This window comes from Neovison vison, chromosome 2 (assembly GCF_020171115.1).
Source record: "Neovison vison isolate M4711 chromosome 2, ASM_NN_V1, whole genome shotgun sequence".
NCBI lineage: Eukaryota > Metazoa > Chordata > Mammalia > Carnivora > Mustelidae > Neogale > Neogale vison.
The window spans coordinates 11,534,129-11,553,253 of NC_058092.1; the positions used below are offsets into that span (position 1 = coordinate 11,534,129).

Sequence of the window (19,125 nt, forward strand, 5' to 3'; positions counted from 1 at the left end):
AAATAAGTGGGCAGTTAGACAAAATAAGTTAGACAAAATAAGGGCATTAAGAGGTACAAACTTCCAGTTACAACACTGGGGGGCCTGAATGACTTAGTTGCTAGAGCATGTATCCCTCTTGATCTCAGGGTTGTGAGTTTTGGTATTGGGGTTCTGAATTTGAGCCCCACCTTTGGTGTAGAAATCACTTAAAAATAAAATATTTAATTAAAAATAAGGAGGTACAAACTTTCAGTTTTAAAATGAATAAGCCAGGGTGTCTGGGTGGCTGGGTCTAGATCTCAGGGGTTGAGCGACTGACTCTTGATTTCGGCTCAGGGCGTTCTCTCAGTGTCGTGAGATCGAGCCCTTCATCAGGCTCTGTGCTCTGTATGGAGTCTGCTTGTCCCTCTCCCTCTGTTCCTCCCCCTCACTCGCATGCTCTCTCTCTCTCAAATAAATAAAATCTTAAAACAACAATAATAATAACTTAAAAATAAAATGAAGAAGTCACAAAGATGAAAGGTGCAGTGTGGGAATGGGGACCATAGCTGATAATATTGTAATAATTTTTTTTTCGTGACAGATGGTAACTACACTTCCCGCATGTGTAAATGTCAAATCATTACGTCTCTGTCAGGCACCTGAAACTGACACAATATTGCACGTCAACTACACTCCCCTTAAAAAATGGTGATAATAAAGTAAATACCTTTTTTTTTTTCAATAAAAACAGTCGGTTGATTTAAAAGAGGCTGTCGATAAACGTGTCCTCCTCAAATTCATATAGTGAAGTGGAATCCCGAGTGTGGTGGGATTTGGAGGTGGTGCTTTTGGGAGGTGATTAGATCATGAGCATGGAGTCCTCGTGAAGAGGTTGGTGCCCAGATACAAGGGACTCTAGAGAGCACCCCTGCCCACTTTGCCCCATGAATACCCTGCCGTTTCCAATCCCTGGTGAGTCCTCACCAAACACAGATTCCGTGAACATCTTGATCTGGCCCCAGCATCCAAGGTTGTGAGAAATCCATTTTCTTTCTTTTTTGTTGTTTTTTAAAGATTTTATTTATTTACTTATTTATTTATCTGACAGAGAGAGAGAGATCACAAATAGGGATAGAGGCAGGCAGAGAGAGGGGGGAAGCAGGCTCCCTGCCGAGCAGAGAGCCCTATGTGGGCGAGGCTCGATCCCAGGACCCTGAGATCCCAGGACCCTCAGGTCATGACCTGAGCCGAAGGCAGAGGCTTAACCCACTGAGTCACCCAGGTGCCCTGAGAAACCCATTTTCTTGTTGAAGTCTGGGCAGACTGATGTACAGAATGGGCGGAAAGTGGCTGGAGTGGAGAGAAATGGTGTCTGTTCGGTAAAACAGCCTCCCAGTGGTGACCTGACAACAATTCTGTTGACATAACCCTGAGCATCAAAGCGATCCGCTAGCTGCCCCGGGCCAGTTCCTGTGGCTCCTGGTGGAATTCACTCAGCAGATCCGGATCCCGTCTGGTAAATATAAAAGGTCTGATCCTTGGGTGGGGAACTACATCCTGCAAAAAGCTCCTGAGACGTTCTCCTCCTTCCAGAGCTAGAAGTTCTCCCACTGTGGCTGCAGCAGTGATCCCCCGCTCTCGAAACCCCCCAGCGACCAACAAGCCAGTGCCAGAGTCATGGGCCTTGAGACGGATCTGGAGACCTGCTCAGGTAAGAGGTGGTGGGCAGGGGTCCTCGGCACCGCAGAAGGACCAGCTGAGGTGGGGCTTGGCAGGGCAGACACCCTCCCTGGAGCTGCCAGGATTCTCAAGCCATGGCTGGTGGGCTTGGTGGATTCCCTGTGTTAACGAACCTACCAGAACATGAGCTTCCTTCCAAGACTGTGTAGTGAGGAAAAGCACATAGTGAAGAGAATTTATTTAGGTAACTCAAGAAGTGCACTGTTGGAGAGTCCAGGCTCTGGATTCGAATGAAGCTGCTCTGGTCCTCGCTTCATTGATAAGGGGGAGGGACTGGCTCATGGTTTCTCCCTGAGCTGAGTCCGGAGGATACAAAAGTAAGACTGCAGGAATGCCAGCACGTCTGGATCCTCAGACGGCCCCAGGCACTACCAGTGGCCTCCAGGGCTAGGGATGAGGTTGTGTCGGGGAGGGGACGGGAGAGCAGCCTGGTGCTCCCTGAGGACCACCATTTGCACAAGCCGAGCCTCAGTTTCCTCATCTGTAAAAGATGGCAGGACCTTCCTCTTGTTCGAGGAACACTTCAACAGTGTAGTCTGTGGACCAGCAGCATGGGCATTCCCTGGGGAATCGCTAAAAATGCAGAGCCTCGGGGTGCCTGGGTGGCTCAGTCATTAAGCCTCTGCCTTCGGCTCAGATCATGATGCCAGGGGCCTGGGATCGAGCCCCACATTAGGTTCCCTGCTCAGCGGGGAGCCCACTTCTCCCTCTCCCACTCCCCTTGCTTATGTTCCCTCTCTCTGATGTCTCTCTCTCTCTGTCAAATAGATAAAAAAAAAATCTTAAAAAATAAAAATGCTGGGGCGCCTGGGTGGCTCAGTGGGTTAAGCCGCTGCCTTCGGCTCAGGTCATGATCTCAGGGTCCTGGTGTCGAGTCCCGCATCAGGCTCTCTGCTCAGCGGGGAGCCTGCTTCCTCCTCTCTCTCTGCCTGCCTCTCTGCCTACTTGTAATCTCAAATAAATAAATAAAATCTTTTTAAAAAAATAAACAAATAAATAAAAATGCAGAGCCTCAGCACCATGCATCCCCCCCCCACCCCTGCCAGCATACCAGAGTCCACTTGGGAAATTCCTACACACAGAAGCTCTGATCCCCGGGGCTCTGTTCCAGAAGGCAGACGGCTGAGTAGGGGAAAGCCGGGATTTCAACTCAGGTCTCCCTCGTGCTGAAATCCATGCTCTTAGACCCCACTCTCTTCCCATCTTTGTGTGTCAGCCAGTTGGGCAGTGAAACCCTCGCGGAAGGAACAGGTGAATGAAGGAAACCACACCGGACTGTGCTGACGCAAGCCTTCGGTCTCCTTCCTTCCAGGTGGGAAGCCTGCCTGCCATCCCAAGGCCATCCCTGCTGCTCACCTCACTTTTGTTATCGACTGTGCTCGTGGCAAACAGCTCTCCCTGCTGGAACCCCCGGTGCCCCCCCGAGCCTCCGGTCCTCATCTAGGACCTGTCACTCCTCCAATGAAGACCTATATCTTGTTCTGTGGCGAAAACCCGCCCCACCTGACTCCGGAGGCCCCTGTGGGTGGGGGACTCCTGGCCCAGCCCGGGGGGGCCCTGCCAGCCCGCAGAGGGCCGGTGGCCCCAGCTTCCTCCCCAGTCAGTCCACAGGTCCCCCAGGAGGCTCCTGAAGCCAAGGGGAATCCCTTGAAGGCTGTGACCTCAAGGTCTTCAGCTTGGGGCACGGTCATCGGCTCGCTCAAAGCCCTCTCCTCCTGTGTCTGCGGGCAGGCAGAGTAACTAGAAGAGCCTGGCCCTGGAGGAGGGGTTGGCAGAGCGGGCTGGAGAGCTCCGAACTGAGGTTCCCAAAACCCAGCCCCCCTTCCCCAGCCAAGCAGAAGTCTTTGTACCCGAGCCAAGGAACAGCATTAGAACGATCAAGGACATCTGAAGCAGCCATCACGTACATGCTCAAAGGTCTCCTCCTTCCTTCCACTTATCTTGGTTCGCCTTAAGGCACCTGCGTAGGGAAAGAGACTAGTTCATCCTACAGCAAATCCTAATGTCGCATCTTCTGCACGCCAGGCACAGCAGAGTACTAGGAAAGACAGCACAGCATTCTCGGAGCTTATCCTCGGGGCGGTGGGGGTGGGTGAAGGCAAGGGTTAAATCAATCAATCAATCAATAAAGATGATTTTGAACAGTGATGGAACGAGTGCTGTGTAGGACCCGACATGGGGTGCGGGGGTGGGAGGTGATGGGAGGCACGGAGCTTTTCTGATACGGTGGGTGGGAAAGACCTCTGAGCGGGTCACAAAGTATGATGTAAAAGACGAGAAGGAGCTGGCACCGTGAAAATCCACCCTCCCCTCTGCCACCTGGCTGGCGTCCTGTCCCGGGGCGACCTGCGTGGCATCAGGCTGCCCCAAGGTGACGGGCAGGCCCAATGAGTTGTCTGCCACCATCCTGGCTCTTGGGCCAGTGTGTGGGTCCCTGGGAGATCCAGACACCAGGTGGGGAAATTCGGGGCCCCAGGCAGGGCCCGGTGACCCAAAATGGGAGATAAGGGGAGCTGTCGGTCGGTCGAGAGGGCACGGGAGGGGCTCAGCAAGGTAATGGGGTTTCGTGTTTGATCAGATACATAAGAGCCTTATTTCCTGAGCAGCTACTGCATACCAGGCCCATAGGGATACAAGGGGTGAGTGGGGGGTCCCTGCCTCACGGGGGCAGTCACGTTACCCAGCGGGAAGCGGGGTCACTGGCGTGTGTGTGAGGTTGTGTGTATGTTCCAAGGTGGATGGCGGTGTGCGGAATGCGTAATCAACTCAGCTGAGGAAGCACGTCTCCAGGATTTCTTGTTAAAATTGCTGAACGTCCCTGGGGGGCCCCATTAGTGAAGCGTCTGACTCTTGATTTCAGCTCAGGTCATGATCTCAGGGTCGTGAGATCAAGCCCCACATCAGCTCTGTGCTGGACATGGAGCCTGCTTAAGTTTCTCTCTCTCCCTCCCCCTCTGCCCCTATCCCCTCCCTCTCTGAAAACAAAACCGCTAAATGTTCACGTACTTATTTAACAACTATTTTGCTAGTTTCGTACAAACCCTAGTAGTCAAGTTGTACTGGCCATTTGCTCTGTACCAGGGAAGCGACATCCTTGGGGGTGCCTGTGTGAGGAAGCTCAGGTTAGGGAGCTGAGGCGCACAGAGCTCAGAGATTACACAGAGATTCCACTCCGCGGAATCCCTCTGAGGCAGAGGGGATCCAGAGGGAGTAGCCGTAACTCCGTCCTCCAGGAGCTCCCTGCCTGGTGGGGGAGGCAAGAAAGGAAGACAACTGTTACTATACCTTCAGATAAGTGCAACAGTAAAGCATACAGAATAATGCTGGGGATGAAGGAGGGCGTCCAGCCCACTCTGGGGAGAAGAGATCCGGGAGGGCTTCCTGCAGGAAGTGGTATCTAAGATGTGACCAGAGAGTGAGCCACACAAAGGCAAGGGAACAGGGCTAGGGAGTGTTCCAGAAGAAGGAACAGAGTCCTTCAGTCTGGCTGGAGTGTTCATTCACTCACCAGGTGTTTACTGGGCAGCTACTGTGTGCTCTGGGCGAGACCCTCAGTTGGAGCCGTGGTAAGACAGACAAGGGCCCACCCTGAAGGAGCTCGTTCTCTGGTTGGGGGAAGACAACGTGTGCATGTGCACATGAAACAGTGGCCGGAGACACAGCAGGGACCTCATGATGTGAGGCCTGGCAGGCGGTGATGAGGTCTTCAGATTTTATTGTAAGATAGGTTTTGTTGGAAATTGTGAGCGGAGAGTGACATGCCCAGACCTACCTTTAAAAAAATAGTTCCTGTAGGGGCACCTGGCTGGATCCATGGGTAGAGCATGTGACTCTTTTTTTTAAGTTAGTTTATTTATTTATTTACATAACCGCTACACCCATTGTGGGGCTTGAACTCAAGACCCCTAGATCAAGAGTTGCATGTTCTTCCTACTGGGCCAGCCAGGCGCCCTGAGTTTGTGACTCTTGATCTTGGGATTGTGAGTTCAAGCCCCAGGTCGGGCGTAGAGCTTACTGAAAAGCAAAACAAAACTTTCCCTTGCACTTGTGCTGGGACCAGAAGGCAAGGGTGAGGGCGCAGGAGGGGGTTGGGAAGCTTCAGAGCCTGCCTCTAATCCAGACGAACGGGGGTGGCGGCTTGGTCTAGACAGGTAGTGACAAGAGTCATCTAGACGACGTCTGCCCCACGTCCCTCCTCCCCCGGTGGAGAAGCACGGACTGGAAGAGAGGGAAGCGCCGCGGCGAAGGAAGTGCAAGGCCCTCAAGGAAGAGGGTGGGCCAGTGGCTGCAGGTCCAGCTTTGTAACAGCAGGTGTCGCCCTAGCATCAGACTGGAGGGCACCATGCGCGTCCTGGCCGGGCGGGTAGGGGAGGGAACTGCTGGGCAAGGGGCCAGAGTCCTGGGCAGGCCGTCCAATGGGGTCCATGCTTCCAGAGGCCAAACTTGCTTCTAACCAACACCCCCTTCATCCCGATAGTGACTATACGTATACATATATACATATACAATATATTATATTACATATAAAATATATTATATATATTTTAAGTGTATTTATTTTTTAGTGCTCTATACCCAGCCTGGGGCTCGAACTCACCATCCTGAGATCAAGAGTCGCCAGCTCTCTGACAGAGCCAGCCAGGTGCCCCATGACTATGTATTTTTTCACATGCACCACACACCGCCTCTGTTCCTCTTGTATCAGACCAGAGTGGTGGGTATGACTTTTATGGGCATTTTGCAAATAAGAAAAGGGGCAGAGCCCAAATCCAAACCGCAGGCAGTGTGACTCCGCAGCTGTAAGCCACCATGACCCCGAGCCAGGCTGCCGGCACTGTGTTCACATTTGTTCAATGGGCAGAGGCCCCAGCCTGGGCCAGGACTGTGTGCATAGAGTGTGTGGGGCTGAACGGGTGAGCAGGGCCCTCACTGAGATGGAACTCACTGGGGGAGGAGAGAGAGCAGTTAGTCTCTCCACCCACAATACTGTGAGGCACTGTCCCATTTTACAGATGTGGAAACTGAGGCTCAGGTAGGGAAAGCCACTGGCCCAAGGTCACACAGCTAGCAAGTGGCAGAATCAGGGTTGAAATTAAGGGCATTTGGGGGGGGGCACCTGGGTGGCTCAGATGTTAAGCCTCTGCTTTCAGCTCAGGTCATGATCCCAGGGTCCTGGGATCGAGCCCTGCAACAGGCTCCCTGCTCAGTGGGAAGTCTGATTCTCCCTCTCCCTTTCCCCATGCTTGTGGTCCCTCTCTTGCTATCTCTTTCTGTCAAATAAATACATAAAATCTTATAAGAAAAAAAGGAAATTAAGGTTGCTGAGCTTCAGAACTTTGCCTACCACCCATATCGCAAGAACTCAGAACAATTCTGTTGCGGGAATGAATCGATAAATAGAAGAAAGTGAACCAGTGAGTTCAAGTGTGAATGAGTGACTGTATTTCCAGCCTGGCAGCCGTGGTTCACCAGGGCTGTCTCCAGTGCCTTAAAGTGTTTATACATGATAGGTGGTGGTCGAGAATGGTGTGAGAAGGAGGGGAGATGGGTGCCGGGCGGCTCAGTCGGTTGAGCATCTGGCTCTTGGTTTTGGCTCGAGTCATGATCTCAGGGTCACGAGACCAAGCCCCGGATCAGGCTCTGCATTCAGCACGGAGTCTGCCTGGGATTCTCTCTCTGCCTCTTTGCCTTTCCCTGTCTCGTTCTCTCTCTCCCCTGCAAAATAAATAAAGAGGTCTATTTTTTTTTTAAGGTTTTATTTATTTATTTATTTATTTGGCAGACAGAGATCACAAATAGGCAGAGAGGCAGGCAGAGAGAGAGGGGGAAGCAGGCTCCCTGCTGAGCAAAGAGCCCAATGCGGGGCTCGATCCCAGGACCCCGGGATCATGACCTGAGCCGAAGGCAGAGGCTTTAACCCACTGAGCCACCCAGGCGCCCCTAAAGAAGTCTGTTTTTTTAAAAAGATATTTTGATTTGAGAGAGTGTGCATAAGTGGGTAAAGGGGCAGAGAGAGAGAAGCAGACACCTTGCTGGACCGGGAGCCCAATGAAGGACTTGATCCAAGGACCCCGAGATCAGGACCCAGGCTGAAGGCAGATGCCTCCCTGACTGAACCACCTAGGTGCTTCTAAATAAACCTTTTTTAAAAATTATATATATATTTTTAAAAGGAGGGGAGGGAGGGAAGGACTCAGAAGGATGGAAGGTAGGAACAGATTTGCTGTCTTGTCTTCTCCTCTGGGGCTCCAAGGGCCGCAGCCCTGCTTTGTGTCCAGAGGGCCCACACCCAATCTAGTAGCCCCCAGACTCCCATGAGAAGTTGTCCCTGAGTCTTGAGGCCTTGGAGGGCTTCGGAGCTGGGGACTGATCCAGCCGGTTTGTCATGGTGAGCCCCAGGCCAGGGGTGGGTTGCCCAGCTGTGCTGACTGTAAATATCACTCCCTCCCCTGCCCAGAGGCTCCTACCTGGGACACCTGCAGACTCCGGTCACCGTGCCCCTCAGGGCCCTCTGAGGCCTGAGGGCAGTGCCCGGTGGGTGGAAGCTTGGCTTCCCTTGCTCAGAAAACAAGCACAATTCTAATAAGGCTTTAGCATTTATTGAGCTTATAGTAAAATACCATCTCTTTCCGGTTCCTTCTAGCAGCTCTGGGAGGGTGGTGCCTGATCTTTGTTTGTGGGATGAGGAAACTAAAGCTTCCAGAGGCTTCTCCCCCCCCCCCCCACCTTCAGGGCCCAGACAAGATCTTCTGAGATGGCCAGGGGATCTTTTCGCTCTGCCCTTACCAGCTTTTCATAGACAGGAGACGGCTACTCAGGCAGCTCCTCTGCCCCTCTGGCCTGAGTCTTGGCCTCAAGAGAGCCCCAGACAGTGTGGCTGATACTGGGGATTCCAGGTACATTTGAATTAGATGAAGTCACGGTAGCTGAGCCCTACTGGGCATTTCCAGAGCATGGCATACGTGAGCTCCAGTCGGCTACCCGGTGCCAAGCCCTTTCCATGCATCAAAAATCAAGCCTGGCCTTGGAGTTCATTAGCACCACGTACAGATGGGACAACTGAGGCACAGGCGGATTGTGTTACCTACTCAGGGTCACACAGCTCAGAAGGAGCAGAGCCAAGATTCGAACCCAGGGGCCACAGCTCCAGAGTCTGCGCGGACCCTCCACTGTTTACTGAGACTCGCTAGCTTTTCAAAACATCCTACAAACATGCACTTCGCTCCCTTCCCAGACCAGGCTTGGAGCTAGAAGACAGAAAAAGGCATCTTCTGCTACTGCAGAACTGGGATCCGAGGAGACTGAGGAGAAGGAAGATGGGCTTGGGGGGACACACTGTGGAGGTGGGGGTTACCTCTAGGACACGGAATGGTGGCCACGGGCATGAAGGGGGTTGGTCTGGAAGACATGCCCCCGCCTGAGGTTCCAAAGGCCCAAGTCTTCATCTCACCTCTGCCACTGACATCTGTGTGACCCTGGGGAAGGCTCTAACCCTGGGCCTCAGTTTCCCCACCACACCAGGAGGAGTTTGGAGTGACTCCCTAAGGGGACAAGGCCGGCCAACCAAGTGGGTGGTCTCAGGGTCTGCCCTAACCCTCAGTCAAGCACCCCCTGTCATCTGAGTTTCACTTTCTTTTGAACACAAAGTCTGGGCCTAGGGTTCTTTGGGCTTGTCTGTGCCCCTGAGTTGGTAGCTGTAGAAGGCTTTCTGGAGGAGGCAGCTTTGGACCTGAACGAGACGGAACTTTCTAGGTCCTTGGCACCCTTCCGGGTCTCTGGCACCACGGGACCTGGACCTTCTCTCAGGTCTCCAGCCCTGGAAGGCCGCATCTTTTCAACTTCCCCTGCCCTCCTGCCCAGGCCTGCTTCAAAAACTATAGAAGATGTACAAGTTTGCATTCCCTGTACAGGATGCCAGGTTGGGGCAGGGGAGCTGACTTAATCCTCAGGTAGTGTTGTGTTGGGTGGGGGGGCGGGGAGGAGGGGCAAATAGCCCAGTGGATTTGGACTTTCTAGACTGAGCAGAGAACTTCCCAGAGCCATAGGACAAGGATTCAAATTCCAGCCATGCCATTTCCAAGCTGGGTGACCTTGGGACAGTACCTTGACCTCTCTGAACCTCTCTGGTACCTACCTTGCAGAATTATTGTGGGGATGAGCAGTATGCTTGGCGCACACTAAGCGCTCAATGAATGGGGCTGCTAAAATTATTCTTCACGGGGAGGGGGTGGGGTGGGACGCAGGGCCTGTAGCCAGACCTATATTTAGCCAGGAAAGGGTGGGGGGCCCCCCGGGGAGACAAAGCGCCCGGGCCAGCCCTGTAGCCCAGGGGGCGGGGCCGATGAAAGAGGGCCTGCCGTCCCCACCTCCCGGCCCTCCTCCTCCGCAGGGTCACCTTGGTGGGAGGGCTCTCTCTGACACAGCTTCTGCTCTGCGCCCTGCTAAATCGTCATCTCCCCAAACCTCGGTCTGGGGAGAGGCCTGCTGGGGCTTGGGGGGGGGCGTATTCGAGCCCCACCGCCCACGTAGGGGGAGCTGCCCCTTTTCCCAGCCCGGGCTGCCCGCCTCCCAGCCCCCGCCCCCTTCGCGACCCAGGGAGGGACATCGCTGGGGTCTCGAAACCAAGGTGAGACTGTCCGTGGGTGGGGGGTCGAAGGAGACGGGGAAGCTGGCCCGGCTCCACCCCCAACCCCCGAGCCGATGAGTTTCGGGGCTGCAAATAGCCCAGTGGAATCAGTGAGTCACGGAGGCTGGAAATACCGCGCCCCCTCTCCCTTCTCCTCCCGTCTCCTCCGGTCTCCCCCGCCCCTCCCGTCTGCAGCGGGAGCTGCTCTGGGGAGCGCCTGGCACTCGGGTTTCAGTGGCCTCTCCTGGTGTTGGGGGGGTCCGTCCGGAGCGCCCCCAGACTCCCTGAACCAGCCAGTCCTCCAACCAGGGTCCAGCCTGGCCTGCCGCTGGGTCTATGCGACCCTGAGCGGCTCACTCAGCCAGTCTGGTCCTCGCACAAGATGGGCTTCCAGCGGGTAGGCGGCACAGGACAGCCGGCCCACCTTCGGCGTCCCTATGCCTGGGACGGTGCCCGGCAGTTGAAAGAGAAGCCTCTGCAAGGTTTTTCAGGGAAATAATTCTGGGATTCCTGCTCAGGTGGGTCTGGGAGCCCAGGGAGGAGGCCAGAGCAAACTCACGTGTACTTGAGCTGCCAGGCCTGGCCCCAGGTCTCAGGAAGGCATGTCGGCTTGTTCTGGGGTTTCTCCCCCTGGCTGCTTCCAGCCCCATCCCAAGTTTGAGAACTTCAGGCAGGTGATCTCCAGAAGTCAGTGTTTCTCTTGTTTATTGTGTGTGCAGGGTACAATGCTAGGGCCCTCCCATGCCCCCTCCCACCACCCCCCAGCCGTCCCCTAAGGGCCCCAGAATGGCAGGGGTGAGAGGCCACCCCATAGGACACTGACCTAAGAGCTGCAGAAGTGAGAAGCTGGCCCCACCTCCTGCCCCAGGAGGCCTCACCTATGGCAAACCACCCTTTCCTCCCCCGCCATAGCCCTGCTTCTGTATGTTGGAGAACAAGTCAGTGCCACTGGGCATACGTGGGACTCCCCAGGATGAAAGCTGCCTGGAGGTCCCCTGCCCTGGGCTGAAGACTAGAGGGGAACTGGGTTGGGGGCTCTTCCTATGACGGGGCTCTCTCCAGCAGGAAGCTGTGGGGCAGGGTGCAGAGGCCATGAGAGGCAGAATGAGGGGAAGCACCCCCTGGCACTCAGAGGGGGCGGGGTGGGGGGCGCAGCGCAGTTTGAGAGCAGCCTTCACAGCCTGGGTTCAAATCCAGCCTTTAATGAGTGAGCTGGGCTTTCAACCGTTCGGAGACTCAGTTTCCCCCTTGATAAAAGTAGAGATGGCAAAATCTGATTTCTGAATGTGCTGAATTCAGACTTAGATAACAGTATCTCTCAGTATTTGAAGGACAGGGCCGTGGGCCCGTGTGGGGTACATACACACACCAAGTCTACAGATTCATCCATTAAAGAGGGGAAGAGTGGGGGAGGTGACTGGCCACAGGGGAAGGGTGACAAGAAGCTGGGGCCCAACCTTGAAGACCCAAGGCCCTGTCCATGCTGTCTCCCGCCTCACCTGGGTGACCCGTCTGCAGGGGGAGTGTCCGAGCGGGAGGAAGGCAGCCCCGCCCCGCAGCGAGGCCTTGCTTGAGGGCACAAACAGGTAAGGGGGGCGGGGCTGTTGTACAGTTTATCACCGACCAGGTGTATTGGAAAAACCCCAGCGATATACAGACATTGTGTGGCCCCCCGCCCCCCTCCCCCAGGCACAGCTGGCCAGTGGGGGAAACAGGCAGGCAGCTCGGCAGCAGGTTTGCGGCTTGGGGCATAGGGGGTGGCAGAGGGGAGGGTCCCTGCCGTGGCTGTCCCCTCCGGCTTCCCTGTGCAGTTTGGCTCGGACCAGCAGCTTTGCCTAATATCTGCCTTTGCCTCCCCTGCTCCCCTTGGCCAAGGGGGCCCCAGGTCCCTGTCCCCTCCGCTCCTGCCCTGCAACTCGAGATCAAAGGATTTGTCTGTCTGTCCTGCAGATTTTTTGCCTGGGGATGTGCCTGTCCCTGTCCCCCTTCCCCAAAGTGGGTTCTCTGGGAACTTCCTTTTCCATCTAAATCCCTTTATTCCGGATTCAGTGAAAGAGGCCACATCTGGAATCTGGGGGCCATCAGTGAGGCAAAAGTTTCCCTGGCCTGCCCTGGAGAGCAGAAGGCCTCAGTTTAGCGGGGCGGGGGCGTAGGGGGTGACCCACCTCAGGGCCTGGAACTTGAGCTGAGATGTCCTGCAAGCTGTCATGAGGGGTGAGGAACGTCTCTGGCAGGCCAGTGGGGGCAGAAGAGGGGATACGGGAGGGGACGGGGAGGGGGAGACCCTCAGATTTTGATCTCCGTCCGGAAGGTCTGCTGGACGTGCTCCGTGTGCGGGTGGCGCCGGGCCCGGATGGTGAGGCTGCCGTCCTCCCTCAGCGCCGAGGTCACTGAAGTGGGGTCCACGTCCTCAGGCAACTGGCACTTGTGAGCGAAGGTGTTCATGACTGTGCCATCAGCTGCCAGCTGGGGAAGGGGTGATGGGTCAGGGCTGGGTGCCCCTACCCCGTCCTGTGCGGGTCAAGCCACAGCCCTTTCCCCTCCTCTCGCGCCAGCCAGGTCCCCGCGCGTCCACATTGAGGCCTCTAGTCTCAGGTGCAGAGGGGCTGGCCTGGGTGGCTGTGGCCGGCCAGGACTGCGCGCAACAGGGTGCTCAGAAGAGCCCCGGCGCTCCCCTGCTGGGGGGGAGGTAAGGGGCTGGGGGAGGGGGGCTAGCTCAGGGAGGAAACAGCTGAGTGGCGGAATCTGGAGCTCCTGAGCAGCAAAGAGAAGACAGCACAGAGCAGGGCCATGCCCCCTGGGATGCCCAGACACATCAGGTGTCCGCCGCCCTGGCTGGACCGGCCGCCCCTCCCCCCATGGCTTGGCCGGCACACAGTGTCCAGAGGAGCCTGGGGTGGCTGAGTCACTGGCGGGGGTTGCCGGCTGGCACGTGCAGCCCGCTGGTCCTGGTGCCCACAGTCCTCGGCTTCTCTGGCCGGGGCACTGGGGCGGCCCGCCCTCTGTGCTCAGCACAGGGAAGTCAGGTCACAGAGGATCTGCAGGAAGCCCTGGACAGACCCTGTGTGCTGGGCTGCGGTGGCTGTGGCCCTCTGGGGGTGAGCCGGGCCACACCCTCCTTCCCAGTAGAGGCCTCCTGGGAGCTGGGACTCGGAGACCCTAGTGACCCAGTGACCCTGAGACCCTTGGGTGCAGGAAATGTGAGGTCTGGAGTGCCTCTGACCCTGAACGGTAAGGTCTCAGCCCAGCCTTGGGTCCCGCTGGAGGATCCCAGGGTAGGGGCTGAGCCTCCGGGTGGGCGAGGAAAGAGGGACTTGAAGGGTGTCACGTGGGGGGGCTCTTCTCCCCACCTACCCACATGCCTGCCAGAAAAGCTGTCCACACTCAGCTACCATCTCCATCCTCTCGGCTGCCTCCTCTCCTCCCCTCCTCTGGTGCCCCCTGCCTGCATCCCTGCACGCCTCTCCCGTCCCCCACCATGGCTCCCTCAGCTGCCCTTGGCTCCTAAAGGAGGGGTCTCCACGCCCCGGGGCAGGAAGGGGCAGCAGCGGTGGATGGGGAGGGGTGGCCCTCGGCCTCCAAGTGACAGGAACAAGGTCTGCAGTCCGGGTCTGGGGTCCCAGCAGGGGCAAGGGGGTGGGGACACTGCGCGGAGGGTACGGCGGAATGAGGGTCCAGGCTGGGCGGGCAGGCTCACCTTCTCAGCCCGCACCTCGATTTGGTTGTTGGAGGTGGTGACGATGATGTCTTCAGGTGAGAAGTCACTCACGTCCACCGCAAACTCATAGGCGTCCCTGAGGGTCTTGATGTTGCCCTGTCCCCCGGGCCGGGCTGTGGGGAAGGCTGCTATGAGCTGACCCGGGGAGGTCTGCCTCTAGAACCCGGGTTTCCGGCTCCTCCCCGCAAGCCTGGCCTCCCCCTTGGCTGTTGTTGCTAAACCGCCCCCCCCCCGCCCACCTCTCCTCGCCTCCTGCAGCCCACCTTTTCCGTGGGCAGCTGAGTGACCCCATGGGCGGCAGCCCGCCCGGGCCCGGAGGCTGGAGGGTGCCTCCCACCCCTCAACCCCGTCCAGTCCTCCAGGGCTCCAGGGAGGACCTGGCCCCGGGCCCTGTGTGGCCACTGGTGTCAGAGCGGACCCCTGGGCCTACAGCTGTTCCTTGAAGGCCACATCTGTCTCTGGGGCCACGTCTGTCACGGTGGCTACACGTGGCTGTGGTCGGGCAGCACCTGTTCGGGGCAGCTCGGCAGCAGCATTCACAGGTGCCCCGGAGCAGGGGTCCCCTCCCTGAGCAGCTCCCCTCCGAGCCCTGACGACTCGCCTGGGAAGGCCAGGGGCTCTGAGCGGGGCCGCATGAAGCTGCCAAAATCCTCGGAAAACATGCTCAGGGCTTTCTCCATGGGCGGGTCCTGGGCCGGGAGGGCACGGGCGGCTGAGGAGGACGAGGATGAGGACGAGGACGAGGACGAGGAGGAGGAGGAGTGGAAGCTTCTCTCCGCTCTGAAGGTGGAGGAGGTCCTGTGGCTCATCCACGGGCCGGCAGCCGGGCGCTGGCCAGGCGGGCAGAGGGACAGGAGAGGGTGCGGGCGGCAGGCTCTGGGGGAACATGCCGGGCCCTGGCTGCCGGCGCTTTATAAGGCCCGACCGGCCCTGGGCTTGGGGCCAGCCCCTTGTCTCCGAGCTAAATTTAGGCCTCGCCTCGGCCCGGAGGGGGCTGGAAATCTTCTCCGGTGAGGCGGCCCTGCTGACAGTCCCCCACACGCAGACCCAGGCTGAGCTCATGGCCCGGCATTCCAGGCCGATAAGTCCAGCCTGGGGCCTCCGCAGCGACGGGCTGGGGGCAACCTGTTCCCCTCACCACTCGGACCCCCGTGCCTGCCGCAGGACCTTGGGTGTGTGTGGTGTCTCTGTGTCCCTGCCTCCCCCATCAGCCTGGGGGGGGGTGCTCTCTAGGGACTGTGCCTCCCCCATCAGACTGCAAGCTTCTTGAGGATAGGGTTTTCTGCTTCCTGGGCCCTCTCCCTCAAACTTCCAATCCTTGGGAAGAGGGGATCTGGGTGGTGGGTGGTCAGGTCAGCAGGGTCCCAAGGTCCTGGCTCTGGGGCGAGCAGGAGATGCGAGGTCAGAAGGTGGGGCAGGTGGAAGCCCTCCACCTGCTGGGCCCCGTGTGAGGAGAGACTCCCCCCTCAGGACAGATAATGTTTATAGCCGTGTCTTAGGGAGGCCTGAGATAGCCCTTGGGGCGGGCCGGGGGGGGCTAGAATGTGCAGCTGTCCCCCCGCCCACTCCCATGGGGACCCAGATTCTGTGCTTGCCCTCTCCCCACTCTCAGAACATTTTGGGGCCCCAAGAGGAGGAAGCTGGTGGCCCTTGGCCGGGGTGGGGGTTGGGCCAGGACTGGGGGCAGGGGCAGATAATTTGGTAAGTGTCCTTAAAAGTCTAGAAGGTTATGTCACTGGGAACTGTCTGTTTGAGCTCCAGCTCCATGTAGATGCTCGGGGCCGTAGGGGGCAGGATTTCAGGGAGAGGTAAAGGAGAATTCCGCAAGATGCTATTCTAGCTCTGATTTCTGGAGTGCCTCCTGCCTGAGAACTTTCCAGCTAGGCCCCACTTGATCCCCATGCGGCTGGGCTTGGGGAAAGAGCTGTTGTTCCCATTTTACAGGTGGGAAAGTGGAGCCTCACAGAGAGGGCGGGGCTTGCATGTGGGTAGGTGGCAGAGCTGGGATTCAGACCCAGGCGCCTCTGATTCAGAGCCCTCCAGGAAGGGCTCCTAGGTGGCTCAGTTCAGGTCAACATCCCAGGGTCCTGGGAAGCAGCCCCACATCGGGCTCCCTATTCAGACTTGGGGAAAGTAGTCTGCTTCTCCCTCTGCCCCTCCCCTGCTCCCTGCTTATTTCTTCTCTCTCTAATAAAATTAAACAAATAAAATTAAACAAACAAACAAAAAAACAATCCAGGATGCCTGGGTGACTCAGTTGGTTAAGCGCTGCCATCAGCTCGGGTCATGATCCCAGGGTCCTGGGATTGAGTCCCTGCTCAGTCCTGCTGAGCGGGGAGCCTGCTTCTCCCTCTGCCTCTGCCTGCCACTCTGCCTGCTGTGCTCTCTCTCTCTTTGACAAATAAATAAATAAAAATTTAAAAAAACAAAAACAAAAACACAACAACCCTCCAGGAGGCTGGGGTGACCTGACCATACACGTATGGAGACAGACTGGCCCAGAATCCCCTCTCTGGCCACCCACAGCTCAGCAGAGCCAGGACTGACATCATGGGGTGGGGGGGCAAGGGGTGAAGCAGGGGAGGCTATTCTGGGCTGTGGGCGCTGCCCAGGCTACAGTGTGGGGTTTCTGCTCTTCTCTCCAAATCCTGCCCTTCCTGCCCAGACCTGCTCTGATTCCTCCTCCTCCAGGAAGGCCTCTGTGATTGCTGCAGCCACACAGAGGTCAGAGTGGCGGTTCAACTGGTGCAGGGGTCCCCACTTTCCCCATTAGATTAGGGGCTCCTGAAGGTGGGGGCTGTTCTTTACTTGGGTTCCCACAGAGCACCATCCTTGGGGGGCTCCTTCTACGGATAATCACTGGTGCTGGTGGTCTGTGGGTGGGGGCAGTGTGGAGCTGGGAGCTGGGGGGAGTGGCTAGAGCAAGAGGGGGTCTGCATCCTAGTGAATGTTCCTGCTGGGCCCGTGTCACCCATCCTGGCCGAGGGGTTCCAATGGGGCTGCCAGGAAGTGACCAGCACGAGGCAAGACGGAAAGAGGGTAGGGGCGGGGGTGGGGGGCCCAGAGGCCTCCCGCCCGCCAGGGAAACAGGAGCCAGTGGCTAAATGCAGACACGCTGTCATGGTGCTGAGGGCCTGAGTCACTGCTCCTGGACGTCAGATCCCGTTACCCACCCCCGCCCACCGTTCCTCCTCCCCTTCCCCCTGTCCCTGAGACATGGCCCATAAAAGTCCTGGATTGCCTGACTTCTGTGGCCAGAAGGGACCTCAGAAGGTCATCGAGGCCATGCCCCTGTCTCTGGGCATGCTAACCCTCCAGATCACAGGGATAGAAGGAACTTCCGAGATGATCCAATGCCTTGAATCCTAAACCTGCCAGGGCATCCCGGTCACCTGGAGGAAACTTAAACGCACACAGACTCTTCCCTCTGCACACCAAGATTCTGACTTGGGCTCTTGGGAAGGGTCTGGGTATCTGTTCCCATCAGCTCCGCACACAGCTGCACAGCTGGCCCATAGGCCAGTGTTTGGAAACTCCTCATCGCTCAGCAGATGTTTGCTGAACACCTGCTATGTGGGGGACGGGGGCTGTTCTAGGCTCTGGGGGAGTCGTGATGAATGAGGAATGCGTCCATGATTCTCCAGCTCTCCTCATGGGACAGAAGAGGACACCAAGGCTCTGAGCGGTGGAGAACCCTGTGGTGACAGTGGCAGGGTGACAGAGCCGTTCTGGCATCAAGGTTGCTCTTACCCTCCACGGCGCTGGGGCTGGATGCAGGGAAATGGCTTTGGGAGGGCCTGTGCTACTTTCTCCCCAGCTCCCTGGTGTTCCCAGGGCAGGAAGGTGAGGGTGTGGACAGGCAGCACCTGCCCGGCTGCTGAGGCTGACTGTGGGATCATAGCCTAAGGCTGCCCGGGGCCAGAGGCTGGGGTTTGGGATGTCAACAGGGCAGGCAGTTACCCTGTTACTGTAGCAGTCGCCAGGTTGGGACAGCAAGGTGACAGTGGGCCCAGCCCCGGCCGAGCAGCAGGCCCCGCCCACCTCCCCACCACAGGCACTTGGGCTCCTGTTTGGGATGGACTTGGCCAGGCATCCAGGGGCAGAGGGTGGCTCAGGGTCCCAAGATTTTGGCAAGTCACCGAAGGGTCATCAAGGTTTTCAGAAAGGAGCTTTGTCTGGGGGAGCGAGAGAGGGCAGTTATCCCAAATCTTTCCAAAAGTGACATCAGACTCAAATCCTCTGCTTTGTGCCCAAACCCCTGTCCTGACTGATGAAAGCCACGGGGGCTGGAGGAACCCGAGGGAGGGGGAAAGCCAGACAGTCTAGGTCTGGGTTCAGCCTCTGCTGTGTGACTTCAGAGAAGTCACTACACCTCCCTGGTCCTCTGTCATCTGCCAAATGGTGATGCTGCCCTTGACTCACAAGGATGCGGGAGGATGAACTGTGTTGCAGGCCTAGAGGGCCTGGTGTGTGGCTGGCACATAACCTGTGCTTGCTCCCTCCCCCTCACGCCCTCACCCTTACCCTCTGCTGGGGCAGGACCGGCTGCAGCATCTACTGAGAAGCACTGGGGTTTGAGAGGTCCCTCCCTGAGGCTAGAGGGACTGGACCTGGGGATCAAGTTCAAGTTCCTCCCCAGGCCTCAGAGGCCTGCAGCACCCCACATCACCGCACTGCTCCCATGTGTCGGTCTCCCCCCGCCCCACCCCCACCCCGAGCAAGGTGGGTGGCGGAGCCCTGTGCAGGCTTTGGAGACCTACACACCTGGCTGAGAATTCCGGCTCTGCCCCTTGGTCTCTGTGACCTTGGATGAGCAGCATCACCCCTCAAAGACCGCCATGTCTTTAACACGGGATCTAGTTCCTCCCACCTCGCTCCCATTCGGGGGAGGGCTGAGCACAGAGGCTGGCACACAGCGAGGCTGCGGTAGTAAGGGGGCCCTCGCCTTTGCCCAAGGCCTTCCTCCAGCTCTGTCAGCTCTCACCCCTCTCCTTTCTCTGCTTCCTCAAACCCTTTCTGTGTCCAGCTCTGAGAATCCAGCCCCCGCAGAGGATTCCCCCCCCCACACTCTGCTGCT

At 57.5% G+C, this 19,125-nt stretch overlaps 2 protein-coding genes across 3 annotated transcripts; one reads left to right on the forward strand and one right to left on the reverse strand.

Moving 5' to 3' along the window:
* The first annotated feature begins 1,526 nt into the window (after positions 1-1,526).
* Positions 1,527-3,802, forward strand: LOC122898581 (steroid receptor associated and regulated protein). The gene is made up of 2 exons (XM_044236287.1): positions 1,527-1,675; positions 3,017-3,802. Exons 1-2 carry the CDS (start codon positions 1,642-1,644, stop codon positions 3,442-3,444), a joined length of 462 nt encoding a protein of 153 aa, XP_044092222.1. The 5' UTR covers positions 1,527-1,641; the 3' UTR covers positions 3,445-3,802.
* An 8,544-nt stretch (positions 3,803-12,346) lies between these two features.
* Positions 12,347-14,913, reverse strand: HSPB7 (heat shock protein family B (small) member 7). Of its 2 annotated transcripts, none has more exons than XM_044236290.1 (3): positions 14,650-14,913; positions 14,043-14,161; positions 12,347-12,796 (listed from the first exon to the last, which is right to left on the reverse strand). In XM_044236290.1, exons 1-3 carry the CDS (start codon positions 14,855-14,857, stop codon positions 12,617-12,619), a joined length of 507 nt encoding a protein of 168 aa, XP_044092225.1. In that variant the 5' UTR covers positions 14,858-14,913; the 3' UTR covers positions 12,347-12,616. The 2 variants fall into 2 exon arrangements, with proteins under 2 accessions (XP_044092225.1, XP_044092223.1); XM_044236288.1 differs by having other exon boundaries at positions 14,028-14,161.
* Between the last annotated feature and the right edge of the window lie 4,212 nt (positions 14,914-19,125).

Bases quoted from the DNA above. Each gene is read 5' to 3' on its own strand.
- LOC122898581 (XM_044236287.1), top strand. From the start codon at position 1,642: ATGGGCCTTGAGACGGATCTGGAGACCTGCTCAG. The intron at 1,676-3,016 runs GTAAGAGGTGGT...CCTTCCTTCCAG, and splicing joins GGATCTGGAGACCTGCTCAG to GTGGGAAGCCTGCCTGCCAT.
- HSPB7 (XM_044236288.1), bottom strand. From the start codon at position 14,857: ATGAGCCACAGGACCTCCTCCACCTTCAGAGCGGAGAGAAGCTTCCAC. The intron at 14,162-14,649 runs GCGAGTCGTCAG...CCTTCCCCACAG, and splicing joins AGAGCCCCTGGCCTTCCCAG to CCCGGCCCGGGGGACAGGGC. The intron at 12,797-14,027 runs GTGAGCCTGCCC...CCCCTTCCCCAG, and splicing joins TCGAGGTGCGGGCTGAGAAG to CTGGCAGCTGATGGCACAGT.